We start from the raw sequence: 20,167 nt of genomic DNA, 5'->3' as shown, positions 1-20,167 counted from the left end.
CCCACTGTCTGGCTTGTGCTGCATAACCACAGCCCTGTTTTCCACAGAGAGTCTAGTTGCATTATGGACGAGAACCGTCTGTGGGACGTTAAGAGTGTATTCATTGATGTCACTTGTGAATGCAGACGTTATCTTTCTTATTAAGCTGCCTGATTCTCTCATCTTGGTGAAACTTGACTTCAGTTTTGAAATCAAAACAAATGTGGTCTTTACGTTTGTGTATCCTTTTGCAGTGGACATCACTCTTTATCGCAATGGTTATCACGGGGACCTGAATGAGACGTTCTTTGTTGGGGATGTGGATGAGGGAGCACGGAAGCTGGTTCAGACCACATACGAGTGCCTGATGCAAGCCATCGACGCAGGTCAGGCCCAGTGCTGGGCACCTCTGGAGCTGCTGTCTGCTGTGGGCTTGCATGTCCCACCACTGCCTCGTGCCTGCCTCGTCCCTCCAGCTGCACCTTTGCCCTGCCTCAGCTGGCCTGGGGTTTGGCAGTAGTAGGTTGAAGGAGGATTTGGGAATCCTGAGATGAGGATGGACCAGATTATTGCTTATTCCTTTGTCTCTTCTGTGATTTGTCTTCCTTTTCTTTTGCTGATAAAGGAGGAGGAATGTGTGGAGAGTTCTTAAGTGCAACTTTTCAGTTCTTTCATAAATACTATGTTCTCATTATAAACAGTTAAAAGATGTTAGGTTATGAGAGAAAATTGAGTTATCTTCTTTTACACTCCGCCCCCCCCCCTTCTTTTTAATCTCTCTCTCCTGAGGTGTTCGTCTTTAACGTTTAGGGCTTTTTCTCCCCTGTGCACTAATACACACGTACAACTGTATGTAGTGTGTTCAGTTATGTTAAACGGAGTCATAATACTTGCAGTATTCCATACTTTGGTACTTTTTCAACTGGGAATATCTTAGAGATCTTTCCATATTAACATGCACGCATAGATCTACTCCATTATTTTACTGGCTATATATTATGTTCCACAGTATAAACATTTCTACAACCATTCCCCTACTGGATTTTGGTGTTTTCCAGACGTCTTGCCATTGTAGTCAATAATATCTTTGGGTAGAGGTGTACTTCTGAGGCTGTGTTCGTCTGTGTCCATATAAGCAGTGCATCCAGGTTTTTAAAATTAAGGCTCTGTCTTGTGAGGAAAGAGAAGGAAAGGCTTGTTGCAAATGTTAACAGACTATTAGAAAGGACAGTTTGAGGGAAAACAAGCTTTCGTTTGCAATCCACAGCATTTCAACCTTATTGTTCAGTGCAGTATCCGCCTTCTCCCCCTCCTCCCCCCCAATGAATCCAGTGTATCATCAGCAGTGTATTGGACAGGACAGGGTTCTTAGGCAAACATATAGTTATGTCTAATAACATAGGTCCATTATTTTTACTGTTTTTAGTCCATTTAACAAGCACAGGAGATGGTGAAATGTTTACTAATTTGATAAAGTTAGAGGAATGAAAAATGAAAGCATTGATTATTTTCATTTATCAATATGTGCGATTTCCTTGTTATTCACTGTTGATTGTACTTAAAAACTTCTTATATTCTCAGTGGTATTATGAGAGGAGAACTTTAATATTTAGCTTTTCATTTATGAAAGATTTTATTTTGAATTAAAATTTTTAGGGTTTCTACCAGGTTATGTGTTCAGTGCAGATATCCTTTTGTTTTTCTGTGAGTTGATTGAAATAACCAGACAGCTGGAATGTTGTTTTACAAAGACGCAGGCATAAAACTTGCGAAGAAACAACCAGAAACCAGAGTCTTCATAGCAGCAGACAGAAGGCACAGAAGTTGCTTAATCTCTGGAAAGCGCTGTTGACGCCTTGTATGCATCATTCCTTCCTTTATTTGCCAGTAGTTTGGCTGCCCACCCTGCTGTAGAACAGTAGAGGGATGGACCATGGTGGTTTAGCCTTCTAGAGTAGGGCTTCTCAGCCTACACATTAATGCCATTTTGAGGCTGATAATGCTTCATCGTGGGGGCCTGCCCTGAGCTCTGTAGGATGCTTAGCAGCATTCCTGGTATCTACCCACTAGATGCCAGGTGCACCACTTCTCCTAGGTGTGACAGCCGAAAAGGTCTCCACTGTATTATGATGTGCACCCTTGGGACCAAAATGACCTCTGGTTTGAGAATCAGGGAGACATCTCTTCTCTCACCCTTCCTCATTATTGTTGAACAGGGATTTTTTTTTCTATTAGGCAACATGGGTTAACATTTTGCTTTCCTCCACACTGACTGTAGCCTATAGGAAGGCTTGGATGGGAATGAAAGGAAATCATTATGAAAGTCAGCATGTTCCTCAGAAATCTTTTAACTCCCCCCCGCCCCCCAAAAGGGTTAAGCTGGAACATGGTTAAAAGCAACTAAATTTGAAAATGACTTCTTGAGCCATTTGCCCAGAAATTTGATTGGCTGGAGAGAATAGAATATGTTATGCCTGAATTTCAGCTTGGAGATGAGATGGATGGTGGGAGTCTTTGGGGAGTGGGAGGCCCCCTCAGAACTGTGGCTAGACTCCCCAGGAGCCTGGCAGTACCCTGATCCCAAGGTGTTGGGGCTAGGAGGGCCGTTGCAGCAATGAGAACCACTTTTAGTTTTTTTTAAAATAGTGATGAAAGTCATACAAATTAAACAGGGCAGGAAGCATGCAGTGAGAAGTACTTTTCTATACCCTCTTCCCATGACCTGCAGAGGTAACTGAATAATTTGAGAACCACTTTTATGGGGATCAAGAAGCCTCAGGGGAAGTAATCCTGTGACAAGTTGCCCAGACGGACACTGAGGACAAGTCAGGTTCCTTTCTGGGCAGTCCTTTTTCTCCTGGTGCTCTTTCCTCTCTTATCTCTTCATTCTGTTCACTTTAATGGAAAGCACCCTGACCTTCGAGAAGGTGAGGACAAGAAGTGTATTTTCCCTTCTCTCGTTTATTCAGAGAGCAGACAGCCCCTTTCTCTGCACACATTCCTCTTGTGCAGCGAAGGAGGAAGCACAGGTGCTACTGGTTTGAATCTCAGCTCTGCTCTTACTGGCAGCATAGCCTCTCTGTGCTTTGGTTGCCGCATCTTCAGAGTTTCTGCTTGTAGCTGTATAAAGCATTCAGAACAGTGATTGCTTAGTAATTATTAGTTATTCTTACCCTTTGTCATGGGTCTTCTCTTTGCCTTTCAGTGAAACCTGGTGTTCGATACAGAGAATTGGGAAACATTATTCAGAAGCACGCCCAAGCAAATGGATTTTCAGTTGTTCGAAGCTATTGTGGGCATGGAATCCACAAGCTTTTTCATACAGCCCCCAATGTCCCCCACTATGCCAGTAAGTACTGCCAAAGACTTGGTAAATACTGACTTCTTATTCAGCAAATATTTATTCAAACATTTAACAGGACTGACTTACTATTTTGTGTTTACTAGAGTAATTTTTAGTTGTTATAAATAGACCTCCAAAATGTATACACAATACACATTCATATCTTGCTCACGTAATAGTCTAAAGCGTGTGTGTTTGATCACTTTAGAGGGTGGGACAGTTAATCTTTGACCCGGGCCCTTGTCCCTTTCAACTTAGAGTTTTCAGGGTTCCCCTCCTGATCTTACAGATGGTGGGGAGGAGGGAGAAACGTGGAGGGGTATGCTTGGGAGGTTTTAATGAGCCAGTCTGGACTTGGCATACATCCTTACATTTGCTTTTCATTGGCGGGAGTTCAGTCACATGCAGGGGAGGTGGGGAAATGTGATCCAGCTGAGTACTCTGGAAGAAAAGGAAACTAGTGATTTTGGTGAGCAGCCAGCAGTCCCTGCCATGTGTATTCTGATTCCTTAAATGAAATTGATTCAGCTTGGTTTGATTTGAGTTCTTAGCATATGTCATATACTGTATGATGTGTTGGTATAAATAGAGAGGAATAGATAGAATATCTTTCCTCAAGTTGACTGCTGTCAACAGATTAACAAAGGAAGTCTTGTTCAATCATTACAACTCTATGAACAATTTCTTAGCCCTAATTTAAAAGCAGATTCTGTGCTTAGGGAAGTGATTTATTTATCCACAGTCACACAATCCACTACATAAATGCCCGGGCTAGGGCTGGTACATGGGTTCTGTCTGGCTTCCTAGAGTCAGTGTTTTCTACCAAACTCTGTGCTACCTTAAAAGGATGGAAGCAGTTTGGTGCTGGGCCTTGTGGGAGCAAAGAAGAATGAGATTTTGGTTTGCTGGGGAAGACCAGGAAGAGCACTCCGCGTCGTGGGGGAAGGATGTGTAGCTGCTTCAAGGTGGAGCTGAACAGAGTCAAGACGAGCTAGGGCTGAGAGCTGTGTGTTAAGAGCTAGAAGTAGGCCGTGCCAGATCTGAGGATGTTTGACCTCATTTGTAGGGATTTGCAGAACATTTTTTGGCAGAAGAATGGCAAGGTGAAGTTGCTGTTTGGGGAGATCAGTTTAGCAGTAGAGTCTAGAATGTTTCGCAGGTGTGAGCTAGCCAGGCTTGTCGGTCCAGTGCACAGTTATTACCGTAATCCAGGTGTGAGGTGGTGCAATCCAAGATGTTGGTAGTTGTGAAGAGGAAGGGAAATGAGTGAGAGACCTCTCAACAGGAGAAGCTAGAGAAGAGGCTTCAAGCACAGCATTTGACTTACAACAAGCATTTATTAGCAGACCACATAGTCCTTTTTATTTCAGTTAAAATTGTGCTTGAAATAAAAGTTAGCAACAGAATAGGTAAGCCCTGTGATCACCTGATGTACATTCCATTTAACAGAATGGAAGCAGCTCTTCTGCTGACTGCATGTGTGTGTGTGTGTGTGTGTGTGTCTGTCTGTCTGTCAAAAGACTGTCTGCAGGAAAGAGGGTTAAAAAAGCCCCCTTACCTGTAGAGGTGACAGACTCAGCTTTAGGTATGGGTTATAGAAAGAGACTTTTTGAAGGAGATAAAATTTGTGGGAGAAGGAAATATGGGTCAGTGAGGATGGTGTCAGAAGAATATGGTGCCTCTGATACACAAGAGATGCCACTTGAGTTTCATGTTAAACCATTTCGTTAGAAATAAAAAACACTTCTGAAAAAAGAAGCAAGGTGTAAGTATACTTCATTTCATCCATTTGATAATTTATGGAAAGTCAAGTGTTAACTGGGTTTAGATAAATCAAAATCCTTTGTGATCCCTTTAGGGGCGAGTTAGAGGAGGCTGCTGAGTCTTGGTACTGAGAGGCCTTTTGAAATGTAAATGATCCCTGCTTTAGCTGGTAACTCCTTGCTCCTAACCAACTGGGGGTGGAACGAGGAAGTCGTTGTGTAACTTCCCTCCGCCCTGTTCTGTGTGAGGAAGGTCTTTCCGTGTTAGGTGGAAGTTTATGTGCCTCTTTATTTGTGCCTCTTTATTTGTCGTTATGGTTGGGAAGTAAAGATGATACTGCCCTGCCTTTAGAATGGATAGCGCAGCAGTTCTGTGAGGCAGACAGTGCAGGAGCTACACATTTTGGGAAGAGTACTTCGCAATGGTATCTGTCTAGAGTAGTCACTCAGTGTGTGTTTGCTGAGTGAGGTATGTTGAGAAACTGAAACCATGAGTCAAGATGAGTGGGCGTTCTAGAACAGTGAATCAGGGAGAGAAACAGGAGTGGGATTTGAATCCTCTGTATCAGTGCTGTCCAGTGGCGAGGCACACATGTAATACTTAAATTTCTAGTGGTCCTGTTCAACAAGTAAAAAGAAATAGGTGAACTTAGTGTCATATTTTATTGAATCTATTACATTTAAATATTAAGCATTTCAACATTTTATCAGTGTAAAAAAAATCATTGAGATATATTACATGCTTTTTTTGTTTTTGGAGTCAGCATATTTTTTACTCATACGTTCTGACTTGCCACTTTTCAAGTGCTCAGCAGCTACACCCCCGGTTCGCTGCTGTATTGAACAGCACAGCTCTTGATTCCTTAATCCTTTTTTCTTTCTGTGACACCACACTGACTCTCTTGACATTTTCTTTTTGATGTCCCCAAGGGAATACGACTAAGTCTATGTAGGTAGTAAATTACATGTCCTTTGGAGAGGAAGTTCATGAAATTAGAAATAAGAAGTCAAAATTATCTTTACCTCTCAGATTTTTGTAACAGTTTAGAAACTCCTGATTTGGCATCTGTAGAACAAGTGTCTTTTGGTAACACATCAGATCGTGGAAAGCCGCATGAGAGCTATTCACAAGGACAGATGTGCAGGAACATAACTCGAGGGTTTAGACCATACCTGGATGGAGTGGCGTTTAGTGGAGTCACCTCAGTGGATGCATAGGTGATTCATTACCATCCGGAAGTCACCATCCAGGAGACCAGCAACCTTACCAGGAAACCCTGGAAGCCTGTGCTTTGGCCACCTGGTGGTCAGGCAGAGCAAGTGCAGCCACTGTTTACTGATGCTTACCCGTTCTTAGCTTTTAGTTTGAAATTTAAACAGGTTCTCTATTTTTGTATGAAATTGTCTAAAAGGCCTATCCGTGTTTAAAATTTTTGACCTTTTCGGGGAGATGGCAGTTCTGGACACATTAATTCATGGTGGTATTTCTCATGATGATCCTGAAAAATACTTTCATACTGGTGAACAGAAAACTAAAAAAAGTATTTGGAAGGAGAAATGGAGTTTTTGTTTCCAAATAAAAAGGAAAAATGGTGTCATCATTAAAAAAAAAAAAAAAAGGTGAGTGAGGAGCGGCTTTGTTCTCCAAAGATAAGACAGTTTACAAAACCTTATGAAAACAGGGCAGTTTTTCTGTGGGTTGTGCGTCTACCTCCACCTCCACCCCCACATCCCCACACCCCCAGCCAAGAGGTAGGGGACCTCTGGCATAGTCTGAAATATGTTGTTCTCCTTTAAACTGTCATACCTGGCCGAGGAGTGAAACTTTGGTTCCATGATTGCATTTCTAACCTTGCTATAACATAAATGGTAGCACTTTTACTTTTATAGAAGTGATAATCACATCTGAAGTCATCTCCATATTTTCCTAGAGAAAACATTAGCAAAGCGAAATATGCCTGGGACAGTATCTGCCCCAGAGCAGGTGGTTATCAGTAAATCCCTGTTTGTCGAATGATCTACTTTAAGAGAGAAGAGAGGGGAATCAGGAGAAGAGAGAGTGATTAATTTAAGAGTCATTCACAGGAATGTAAGTTGTGTACTTTTTCCAGGGAGCTGTTTATCAATATGCTGTAGGTTTTAGCTATGTTCTGAGATTTTTTTCCTTTAATTTCAGAAAATAAAGCAGTTGGAGTGATGAAGGCTGGCCATGTATTTACAATTGAGCCAATGATTTGTGAAGGTGAGAAAAAAGGGATGCTGTAACCTTTCTTTCTTTCTTTTTTCTTTTTAGGGCCGCACCCATGGCATACGGAGGTTTCCCAGGCTAGGAGTTGAATTGGAGCTGTAGCTGCCTGCCTACACCACAGCCACAGCAACTTGGGATTCGAGCCTTGTCTGCGACCTACACCACAGCTCACGGCAACGCCAGATCCTTAACCCACTGGGCAAGGCCAGAGATCGAACCTACATTGTCACGGGTGCTAGTCAGATTTATTTTCGCTGAGCCACGGCGGGAATTCCTGTAAGGTTTCTTTAATTGAATTTTTATTTACTTTTGGTCACTCATGGTCAGATTAGTAGTCTGCTCTAGTTTCTTTTTGCTTCATTTCTCCTCCCTGTCCCATCTCAAAATCGATTCAGTATCATGTAGAGAACTGAAAATTGTAAGAGTAGACTAGACAGCAGTACTTTCTATGTGGTCATTCACCTGCTGTCAGTAGATGCTGAAGTACTTGAATCCTGGGGCCTGTTCATTAAGTTCTTGTCAGAGGTGCTTTGTAATAATTGGGGGCCTCCATCATGCCTATGTAGAAATTGAATTCTTACCTGACGTGGTCGGGTGGCGTCTTAAAAAGAGAAAAGCCACTCGTTTTGAGGCAGACGCAATTATGTAATTTCATTCTCTACAGCTTATGAGGTAGGTGCCATTTCCTGTTTATGTAGGAGAGCAAACGGATTTTCCAAGGGGTGAAATAAGTTGCCTGAAGTCACTCCCCTGGTTTTGTGGCAGAATGTAGGGGACTCTATGTTGTCAGGTGACATCAGCTCTTGTGGAGAAAGAGCACAGACACTGCTTAGTGCTGGCAAGTTCATGTCCTCTTGTTAGTCCCTGTGCCAGGCACAGGGCAGCAATGATTGGTGTCATGATTAGAGGCACAGCTGAAGCTGTCAGGATAACAACGGGGCCTCCTTTCTGAGGCCTGCACTTTTGCTTTCGGCCAGTCTTTTTTGGGGATTAGGGGAGCAGAGTGAGGCTCTAGTAGTAGGGCTCTTGTGTCCTGGGCCCTGTGTTAAAGGGTGTGCCCTCTCGGGATCGTTCCAGGCTTTTTTATAACCTAACCCCATCACTTCTACCAGCTTTCCTTCCTTAGAAGCAAGTTCCTAAATTCTGCCCACACTCAAGGGGAGGAGGGAGCATGGGAGTCTTTCTCCTGCCCAACTCCCATGACTGCTGTAAGAATTAAGCAAGATGATTTATTCACACTAAGTACCTAAAGGGATGTAGACATGTAAGGTATTGTTTTTAGTGATTGTATGTCACCCAGTTGCAAGAGCAGTAAGTATATCAGCCAAGAAAGGCCAGGAGCCTAAGAGGAAAGTGTCATTTTGGTTCCATACGTGTTTCCATTAAGTGGTTCTTGGTTGAGAAGACATGAAGTGGTATTTCCAGGCACAAGCTAATCACATTGTGTCGAGCTAGTTTGGGAAATCATCAAATTGTAAAAAATACACTTCAGTGTAACTCAGCTGGGCTAGATCCCAGCCCCAGAGTAGAAAGTCTCAAATCCGAAGAGGAATTTGAATTTCCTCAGAATAGTCATCAGATATTTGCCTTAACATTAGTGAAGAATGCTATAGCAGATCACAATAAAAGAAGTGTTATGTCTTAAATCCATTTGTAAAAGGTCATATATTACTTTAAAAATATCTACTTATTCATCTCAAGGTGGTTGGGAAAGCATGAGTTTAAGCTGCCTTATATTTCCTTTTTAAACTGGGATTTAATATTGCGAAAGTAAGTTGCTTCACTGCAGACTTTATACTCGGGGATTTGTTGGAGCCAGTAAGACCTCATCTTATTAAAGATTACTCAAAATGAAGAATAGTGGTTTTTTTTTTTTGTTTTTTTTTTTTTAGACATCTAATTTGGAGACCAAAGGTCTCTGTAAACACATATTTGACGGTAGTGGGATCCGAGCCGTGTCTTCGACCTACACCACAGCTCAGGGCAATGCCGGATCCTTAATCCATTGAGTGAGGCCAGGGTTTGAACCCACAACCTCATGGTTCCTAGTCGGATTCGTTTCCGCTGTGCCACGACGGGAACTCCTGCGTCATCATAATTTAAACATTTTCTCGCTGATCTGTTTCTTCTTCTCTGCCCTCTTTCTGGTTACAGGAATCTGGCCTGTGGTATTTTCACAGTACAGTCTGTTTTCACTATCTGTGTGCCTGTCATTTAACAATTATGTCAGAAATTAAATGCTATATTAAAAGTATAAAAAGTTAACATGACTTTCTTCGCAGTATATGTGGTCTATAATTTAACCTGATGTCAAAGTTATACTAAGACAGAGCTAAATTCATTAATTTACTTTTTAACGTGCAGTTCTAGGATGAGTGGTATCAATATGTGTCCTAAAATGAAATCGAGTGGCTTTATTTTGGAAATATCATCTTATTTACTATTTGGGAAGTATAAAAAATTTGAAGTTATAAAACCTAAACATTATCATTACTTTATTGGACAGATAACCAAAATGAAGTTGGAAAGGCTTTGGCTTAAACAGTTGATGTGTAGATAGCAATCTGAAGAGTGATTTTAAACTAATTTAAAAATTAGTTTCCTGAGATAACCCAAGGATTAGGAGCACAGGCAAATACACTCACCTAGAGGTTTATTTAGAAAACAAACCGAGTGATTAGCATTAAGAAATTGTGTGTGTTTGTTTAAGGCGGATGGCAGGATGAAACCTGGCCGGACGGCTGGACCGCGGTGACGAGAGACGGGAAGCGGTCGGCCCAGTTCGAGCACACGCTGCTGGTCACGGACACTGGCTGTGAGATCCTAACCCGGCGACTCGATAGCACGCGGCCTCACTTCATGTCCCAGTTTTAATTTCTCCTGAGATGGCACATCTCAGTGATACCTTCTGGCTGTACTATGCGTTTTACTGAGAGTACAGAATGGAAGAGGAAATTTTTTATTCCTTGTTTTGTTTTGTCTGTAGATAAGGAAGGACTACAGCATTTGAGACGAGTCCTTAAGAACTTGTCTTGGGTCTGAAAAAGCCAAGAAGAATAAAGGAACATTTCTCAACTCCTTTCAGTGCTTCCCCCCCACACACACAAAAATCTTCTGCACCCGTTTTCTCATTTGCCCTTTGAGCACTTTTTACTTAAACCTGCTTCTAGTTGCTTTTATCACTGCCACAACTGGGCCGTCAGAGCCACGTGCTTTCCAGGCGAATGCCGGAGATGAGAAATCCTTGAAACTTTAGCAGCATATGTTGCTCCAGATTTTTTTTTTTATTATTATATGTATGGAAATATATGTATACATTTTAAATTCCATATCTATAGTTATCGAACACTATGCGACCTGAGGTTTGTGTTGATTCTGCTCTGACAGGGTTATATGCTGTCATAAATGGACCCACTGTTTGCAGTGATTTCATTCCCAGCTGGCAACTGGCCTCCCTTCTCCCCCTCTGCTAGTGATTGACCTTTGGAATTGCGTGTCAGGAAGCACTCCGTCGGTGAGACTCTCTTTCCACTGTGGACTCTGTGTCAGTGAATGGAGGTGGCAGAATTCACTTGGGAAAAGGTTATCAGGTTTTTATGAATCTAGTTTATGTTTGTAAAAATAGCCATGCTCCAAGGGGTAGTTGGCTGTGGCGGAGCATGAGATTGCAGTAACACACTGCTATTTCGGACCTCCTGTTTGGTCATAATGGGAGGGAAAAAAGCTCCCTTCCCCTCCCTCTCTTACGCCCAGGGCGTACCTTGGAGATTCTCAGAGGATGGTGGAGGTTGTGCTGTGCAGGATGACAGGAAAAGACAGTTCTGAAATCTCTCCAGCACTGAGCAGAGTCTGAAATTCTGACAGTTAGTAAACCTGGTAGGGATGAGAAAGGAACTTCTTTGGACTCTGGACTGTTCCCCTTTCAAGGGACACAGCTGTCCTCGGTGTGCCGAAAACGGACTTCACCTCTTAGGTGGCTGGGAACTGCATGAGAAGTGAGCTCCGCTGCCTGACCTCTGTGTTCCTTTCAGTAGTTCAGTACAAATGGGAGTGCATCCCATGCAGCCCTCACGGCTCAAGTCGCGGTCGTTAGAGTCTGCTTGCTTACCAGGTCTCCCTCTGGTAACTTGATTGCAAGATAATTTGATACCACTGACATGTTACCCGAGTATGAGAACATCTTTCCCGGAGTGCCTCAGACCTTTATTGCTTTAAAGGAATGATGATAATGTCTTCATTACTTTTATTATTTTAATGATTTATTAAAGTGGCCGAATCTGGTATAGACTTTCGGGGGTATGTGTGTGAAGTTTTTTTATGAAACTGTAATATTTGTGAATGGAATGCTTTGCAATATGAATGTTAATATAATGTGTAAAGGGAGATTAAAAAGTTTGAATGATTATACCACCACGTAGTCATTAACTTTGCTGCATTTGTTTGGGATTCCAGAGGGAAGTGGTGGGAATAAGGTGGCTGATTTCATAATATAAAGTCATGATCATTTGAATAAAAATATTTTAAGTTTAATGGCTATGTAAAAATTCCAGTATTGTGTTTAGTTCAGCAGTCTGCTGGCAGTATTTGAGATGCAGCCATATTTCTGAGATCATTTAAGAGATTGCTGTGTATGTCAGCATAAAGCGCAGCCTTTGATTTACTGATAGTGGAATTAACAGTGTGGACTTACTCAGTGTCTGTCCTTAGAAAATAGGCTCAAGGGAGTTGCTATGGTGGCACAGCGGAAACAAATCTGACTAGGAACCATAAGGTTGCAGGTTTGATCCCTGGCCTCGCTCAGTGGGTTAAGGATCTGTTGTTGTTGCTGTGAGCTGTGGTGTAAGTCAGATGCGGCTCGGATCCTGCGTTGCTATGGCTGTGGGATAGGCCAGCAGCTGTAGCTCTGATTTGACTCCTAGCCTGGGAACCTCCATATGCCCCTTGCGCAGCCCTTTAAAAAAAAAAAAAAAAGCTCAAGGAAAAAAGTCTTGGTGGCCTAGTTTTATTGTTGTTATTATTGTTGAAAGATAAAACTCCATACTGGTGATGATGCTTTTCTCAGTTTGGGAGATTTTTAAATAGTATGGGTTGTAATCTAATTGTCTAATTATAAATGTTTACTAGATTTAGATTAAAAAAAAATCTAGGGTAATTTCATCATTCTGCCAACCTCTGAATATGTCTATGTGTTAACTTTTTAAAAAATTAATTTTTTTTTCTTTTGGGGGCTGCACTTGGGGCATATGGGAATTCCCAGGCTAGGGGTGGAATTGGAGCTGCATCTGCCAGTCTATGCCACAAACACAGCACTGCCAGATTCGAACTGCATCTGTGACCTACATACAGCACAGCTCACAGCAACACTGGATCCTTAACGTACACCGTGGCTAGGGATCGAACCTGTATTCTCGTGGATACTAGTTGGCTTCTTAACCCCTGAGCTACGACGGGAACTCCACCCTTTTTTTTTTCTTTTGTATTTTTAAAATTGTCTTTTTTTTTTCCTCTACAGTTCTTCGTCCCCCTTGAAATTATAATTTAGAAGGGAAACGTGTTGCCTTTTATCTTCATTTTTTTGTCTTTTGCTGATAAAATGGAGAAAGGTTACATTAGAACCCCTTTGACAGTACTTTTATATTACTTGCCATTCACATGTCTTAAGTTAATAATAGGAAGAGGATGTTTAGAAATTTGCCATTTAGCTTGCTTCCTCAGTTTGTCCTGGCTTTTCATTCGTTTGGTTGAATTCGAGAGCGAGATGCTCCACTTGCTAAAGCTCCCAAATGCATCCTCCTGGTATTTGTAAACTATTTCTATCCCCCCCCCTTTTTTACTTCCAACTTTTAATTTTGAAAATTTTTAAATTTACAGAAAAGTTGAGAGTATAGTACGGTGAAATACCCCTCTGTCTTTTTCTGTGTCCAGTTGTTGTGCCACATCTCTCCATAGAAGCACTTTTCTTTTGAACGAAGTGGCATCATACTTCACCTGCTGCTGTTGCAGCCTCTCTCCTAAAACATAACATTTCCTGCAGTCACAATACAGCTGCCACACCCAGTAATTGGACATTCATACCTAGATGTCTAATGGAGAGTCCATATTCAAGCTTGAGTCTCAATTTACCCTCAAAATGTTCTTTAAAATGTTCTCTTTTCTTTTTTGGCCGTGCTGTGGCACATGGAATTCCCGGGTCAGGGATCAGATCTGAGCTGTAGTTGTGACCTAAGCTGCAGCTGCCGCAACTCAAGATCCTTGATCCACTGAGCCAGGCTGGGTACCAAACCTACATCCCAGTGCTCCCAAGCTGCTTATCCCATTGAGCCATAGCGGGAACTACTAAAGCGGTTTGTTTGTTTTTTTTTTTTTAAATCAGAATCCAAAACCGTGGCACTTGGTTGGGTTTTTCTTTCTTTTGCTTTTTAAGGCTGCCCCTGTGGCATGTGGAAGTTCTTAGGGTAGGGGTTGAATCGGAGCTATAGCTGCTGGCCTACATCACAGCTACAGCAACTCGCTGGGATCTGAGCCACGTCTGCGACCTACACCACAGCTCATGGCAACACCAGATCCTTAACCCACTGAGCAAGGCCAGGGATTAAACCCGAATCCTCGTGGATACTAGTTGGATATGTTTCTGCTGCGCACAACGGGGACTCCCTGTAGGTTTTTTTTTAAACTCTAGAATCCTACCTTTTTGCTTGTTTTTGTTTTATTATGGTTGATTTACCTTACAGCAAAGCGACCCAATGAGATGTGTGTGTGTGTGTGTGTGTGTGTGTGTGTGTATTCTTTTTCTCATACTATCTTTCATCATCTTCTATCCCAAGAGATTGGCTGTAGTTGCTGTATGTAGGACCTCATCGCTTATCCATTCTGAATGTAATGCCTTCCACCTTTTCTGATCTTTCATGAAACTGCCACTTGAAAAAGCAGGCCACTTAGCTTTAAGAATTCCATGCTTCCCTGATTGTTCCTCATGGCTAGGTTCAGGATAAACGTTTTGGCAGAAGACTCCATAGATGGCATGTTCATTGCCTCACATCGGTGGTATTGACATAATGGCATATTGTCACTGCCACATTACTGCCAGTATGTTTGATCACTGGGTTCTGTCAGAGCTTCCCATTTTAAGAATATCCTTTTCTTAACCCAATAATTTGGGAGGAGATATTTGGAGACGATTTAGATATCCTGTTCACATAACGATTTTTAGCATTCATTAATAATCCTTGCTAGAATTCACTGTTACATTGGTGGCTGCAAGTTGGGACTTTCTAAATCCAGCATCCCACCTATGGTTTTTGGCTGGCACTCTTACTAAGAAGCACTTTTCCCCCCCACTCTACCCTTTTTGGGGTATTAATGTGAGCTCATGGATTGTTTTTTAAAATTTGATTAATTACCATATTTGGCCAGTGGGAGCACCTTTAGTTTAAGCTTAACTCAGTTTGACCTGTGCCTGTCAGTCTTTGGACACTTTCTTGCTTTTTGCCATATCAGAATGTTCTGGGTTTATTATATACCTTTCCTGCCCCAGACTGGGAGTTGGCTATTGCTCCAAGGAACCCTGTTTTCTTTGCATGGGACGTGGTGTTTGGAAATCAAGATCTGGGTGCTATTGGAGTGTCATTGCTTCTGGGACTGTTCAGGGAACAGAGCCAGGAAATGCATTTTTAAAAAATAAATAACGACTTCATTCTGATACTTTGATAACAGATTTAATACTAACCTTCCTCATCCTTCCATATTCCGTATTTGTCTTTTACAATCTCCCATGGTAAGAACTTTGGTTCAATATTGACTTGTTTGATTCTGCATGACATGTTAAAAATATTTCAGAATTACGACATCAAAATCATTATCAACAATAAAATTACTAAGTGCAAAATCTGTAGTTCTTCTTGGAACATACCTTACTAAGGGGATACAAAATATTGATTTAAAAGTTATGTCAATTAAATGTGATCTTACTGTATTTTTTATTACTCAATGAATTTTATTACACTTATAGTTGTACAGTGATCATCACAACCAAATTTTAATAGCATTTCCATCCCAAACTTCCAATGCATCCCCCCATCCCCCAACCTGTCTCCTTTGGAAACCCTAAGTTTTTCAAAGTCTGTGAGTCAGTATCTGTTCTGCAATGAAGTTCATTGTGTCCTTTTTTTTAGATTCCACATGTAAGTGATAGCATGTGATATTGGTGTCTCACTGTCTGACTGACTTCACTTAACATGGTAATTTCTAGGTCTATCCATGTTGCTGCAAATGCTGTTCTTTCCTTTTAATGGCTGAGTAATATTCCATTGTGTATATGTACCACATCTTGATCCACTCCTCTGTCGGTGGACATGTCCTGGCTATTGCAAATAGTGCTGCAGTGAACACTGGAGTACATGTGTCTTTTTGAGTCATGGTTTCTTTTTCCTCTGGACAGATTTGATTCTACTGTATTTTAAATTTCATAAACCATGAGTTACTTTTAAACAATTAATGCAGTGAATCTTGGGGGCAAAACAAGCCATAGGGGTGGGAAGATTTTTTTTAGTGGTCTGCGAGTTAGAAATATTGGAGTTGACTGAGATAGTGTGATATGATTCTGTCTATATTTGGTGGTGTGTGACTTCTACCAAGTTATTTAGCTACAAGAAGAGCAAATTATACCACTTGTAACGTGGATGCGTGGCCCATTTTCCAACAGAAAATTGTTTTAGGAACAGATTGCTTTACAATATAGGTTGCAATATGCTAATGTTCTAAAAGTTATTAATGTGTTTTGCTTCATTTAAAAAATGAACATCTGAGTTCCTGCTGTCGTGCAGTGGGGTTGAGTATTTGACGGGTTTGATCCCTGGGCTGGTGCAGTGGGTTAAGGATCTGGTGTTGCCATAGCTGTGGCGTAGGTCGCAGCTGAGGCTCTGATTTGATCCCTGGCCCTAGAACGTCCACATGCCACAGGTGTGACCAGAAAAGAAAAAACAGAACATCAAAGGAAAGGCAGCACAGTTTCCAAGCATGGCAAGTCTGTGGCCCCACTCTTTGAACTGGGAGGGGCAAGCAGCCTCGTCCCTGACCTCTACTTCCTTTTGGTGCTAAGGGTGAAAAAGAAAAACCGTGGCTTGCATTTGGTTATTTTGCAAAAGAAATCAGGAGTAAGGTGACCTTGGCTACCTGTTATCTGCTGCTTTTTATTTTGGGGACTTGCATCAACAGAGCTGTCTATACATGGTAATTCAATTCTGTGACTAAAAAACGTGTCAACACTGGTATATCTTAACTAAAAATGCCAAAAGTCAGTATGTGGAGCACTCAAGAAGGGCTTCCTGGAAACATTTTTTTTCACTTAGCACTCACTCATGTTTGTTAGAGTTTGAAACATTTTAGTAATTTTTCTTGTGGCTGTCCAGTCTTTACTACTGCAAAGCTTTTAGTAGAGTTAATTGCTTCCTTCTGCTGGTTGCTTGGCCCTTTTACTATTACTGCAGCCTCCTCACCCCACTCCCAACAACAGACACATGCCAGGACTCCCCCAGACTCAGGTGCATTTACACTATGGTGTCAAGAGAGCAGCACAAGAGCAACAGCACTAGGGCTCTGAGGTCTCTAATTTTTTTAACTAGTTGCATGGCTAGGACAAATTACCCTCTTTTTCTGTGGAGGTATCCTTTTGTGTAATGACACCACAACTTAGTAACTTTTTTTTTTTTGTCTTTTTGCCTTTTATAGGGCCCAACCGGTGGCATATGGAGGTTCCCAGGCTAGGGGTTTAATCGGAGCTGTAGCCATCGGCCTACACCACAGCCACAGCAATGTGGGATCCGAGCCAAGTCTTTGACCTACACCACAGCTCAGGGCAACTCTGGATCCTTAACCCACTGACCAAGGCCAGGGATCAAACCTGAAACCTCATGGTTCCTAGTTGGCGTCATTAACCACTGAGCCACGGGAACTCCAGTAACTTTTTATTTTATATACAACGTGATTATAAAGCAAATTTGCTTTATTTCTGTACTGGGGTCAGAGGTCAGCAGAAAATTCAGAAAATGCAGTTTTTTAAACTCTTGGTAAATCTGAGCCCTGGATGATTTTGAGGAAACAAAATAGCCAAGGATAAGAACTTTTAGTATTAAGATGCAGATTAGAGAGAGAGCAGCAGACATTTTAAAGCAAATTTCCATGTTTTGTTTAACATACCTAGGTATTTTTGGTAGGCACGAGTGGTTCTGTCCATGTCTAAACTCGAGGTAGTAAGGTGGTGGATTAGTACTCCTTTCCTGAAGTGACCATGTGCATGTTCACCTCATCTCAAGGGATTCTGTTATGATGCCATCTGATAAAAATCAACCTGCTTAAAGGCACACCCCACCTACTTTTTTTTTTTTTTTTTTTTGGTCTTTTTAGGGCCATAACCAAGGCATATGGAGGTTCCCAGGCTAGGGGTTGAATCAGAGCTGTAATCTCCGGCCTACACCACAGCCACAGCAACGCCAGATACAAACTGTGTCTGCGACCTACAACACAGCTCATGATGGATCCTTAACCCACTGAACAAGGCCGGGGATTGAACCTGCGTCCTCATGGATGCTAGTCAGATTCGTTTCTGCTGAGCCACGACAGGAACTCCTGCTTTGTTCTTATATAAAGTTCCACCAAAAAATCTGTATAATGTCACTGTACATATTGGTCAACTTCATAGTTGTTTATGATTCCTGTGGCATGGTTCTATGCATTTATTATTTAAGCAACTGTTTATACTTAATAAAATATTTTCCAAATGTTTTGGTGGTTGTCTTTTTTCTAAGGGTATTTGCTGACAAAGAATCTCATCTTGCATATTAATTGAAATAAACTGGCTGAATGCAAGGTTGGACTTTTTTCTGGGTCACAAAGTGTCTCTAGGCCCAAAGAATCATTAGTTACTCTGACTTTGATCCCATTAGCCTACTTGGGTGATGGGGAGCCGAGCAGAAAATGTTCTCAAACATTCTGTGCATGTAAAATATGTTCCCTCTTCCCCAAATCAACAAAACATTTTGAGAACTTTCAGCTCCGTCTAATTTTGCTTTGAAAGAGGATAAATGGAAACAGCATTATGTATATCTTTAGGAGCTCTTTTTGGTGTAAGCTGTATATATTAACTGGCTCCACTGTAACAAAGTCTGGACATAATGTAGTGTTTTTTTTTTTTTTCCTCACCTCAAAAACCTCATCATTCCACACGTCCTATATGTTAGTTCCCTGTGCATGTAATAAAGAACTTATTCCAAGTCACACCTGCCTGTATATGGACTATCTCTTTGCAGTGAATATCAGTCACTAGGTGGGTTAAATAGAAAGCAGAATAGCCCAACAGGCTGAACATAGAAAATCAGGCAGGAATTGAAAAATGACAAGTGTATGAGAAACTTCAATAAAAAAATACAAAGCTGTTTAAAGTTGATACCTAATATTGTAAAATTTTAAGAACCTTAAAAAATTTTACTAGCTTTCATAAAATATACAGTGGAGGTTAGCCATTGGTGTCAAAATTATATACCTTTTATCCAAGAAAGTATTATAAAGCTTCCTTCAAAACATTCCCAACAATACTTCTAAGGTGGTAGGATTGTAAATTTTGGACAACCTGGATAGATTTGCTGACCTGCACATAGTGACTGGTTTTTAGCCCGGTGTTTTATCCGGTCTTCCAAAAACTATTTGCCTCTAAAATATATGTAACAACCTAGATGTCATCCTAGAAGATGTAGTAAAAGGATCTAAACAAGAAATACTTTATACCTATAGTCCCACAGTCTAAGAAACTTTAAGGATCTTATACTTGTTCTTTGAAAGAGACAGTTGTGCTTTCAGCCAGAAATGCTCATACTTTTAAAAACTGAGTTAGTTGGCTCAGGTGTATGTACTTCACTGTGACAGAGATGAAAAATAAACTCCTTAATTGGCCAGAATTGTGAGTTATTTTATTATCTTAAAATTTGTTTTCTCATATTGGTGAATATAAAATGCCAGTCTCATTCACATTTACCTTATGTAAGAGAAGAAAAAGGAGAAAAAAAATTTTTTTAAAGAATTATTAGTTCTCCGAGTTCCGGTCGTTGCTCAGCAGAAATGAATGTGACTAGCATTCATGAGGATGTAGGTTCAATCCCTGGCCTTGCTCAGTGGGTTAATGATCTGGTGTTGCTGTGAGCTGTGGTATAGGTTGCAGACGTGGCTTGGATCTGGCGTTGCTGTGGCCGTGGTGTAGGCCAGTGGTGTAGGCTAGATTGGACCCCTAGCCTGAGAACCTCCAATATCCCGCAGTTTCAGTGCTAAAAAGACCAAAGAAAAAAAAAAATTTAGTTCTTCTCCATTACTACCCTATTTGCCCATTCTGTTGTTGCAACTGCCTATGGCAATAATACACTTGGTTTCCAGAAGGCTGGGCTAAAACAAACCAGATTAAAAGCACATTTCCTATAGCTGGGATAGAAGCTAGTTTTAACTTCCCCTTTTATTCACCCAGGACAACAGGCTGGGGCCATCTGGGCCCCTATTGTGTCTCTTACCCTCTAGGTAAAATGAGAGAAGCTGGGTTATACTGCTTGGCCTTTCAAATGTGACGAAGAGCCAAGAGTCCTGACATTAACTGCTATTTTTCCATCAACTAAATATGGCTCTCTTAAAAATACAATCTTTTGGAAGCAATTAAGCCACATCAATCAAAAGACTTAAACAAAAAGCACATGGTTTCACTCCAACCGAAAGATACTAATGTGCACGGCATATCTGATGTCCTGATACAGAAACAGTTTAAAATACACTATGTGGAAAAAAACCAAAAAGGCCCAGAAT

General features: G+C 41.3%; 1 protein-coding gene across 1 annotated transcript in view; it reads left to right on the top strand.

Moving 5' to 3' along the window:
- Positions 1 to 18,109, top strand: part of METAP1 (methionyl aminopeptidase 1) — a 66,820-nt gene extending 48,711 nt beyond the window's left edge. Inside the window, exons 8-11 of the mRNA XM_003129313.5 lie at positions 234 to 365; positions 3,185 to 3,328; positions 7,262 to 7,327; positions 10,044 to 18,109. Coding sequence (XP_003129361.1) covers positions 234 to 365; positions 3,185 to 3,328; positions 7,262 to 7,327; positions 10,044 to 10,207 — 506 coding nt within the window. The 3' untranslated portion in view covers positions 10,208 to 18,109. The remainder of the gene's footprint in view (positions 1 to 233; positions 366 to 3,184; positions 3,329 to 7,261; positions 7,328 to 10,043) is intronic.

The sequence above is a fragment of the Sus scrofa genome, chromosome 8 (genome assembly GCF_000003025.6).
Source record: "Sus scrofa isolate TJ Tabasco breed Duroc chromosome 8, Sscrofa11.1, whole genome shotgun sequence".
NCBI lineage: Eukaryota > Metazoa > Chordata > Mammalia > Artiodactyla > Suidae > Sus > Sus scrofa.
The sequence above is the reverse complement of the archived record's forward strand: the minus strand, read 5'-3'. Positions and strand labels throughout refer to the sequence as shown.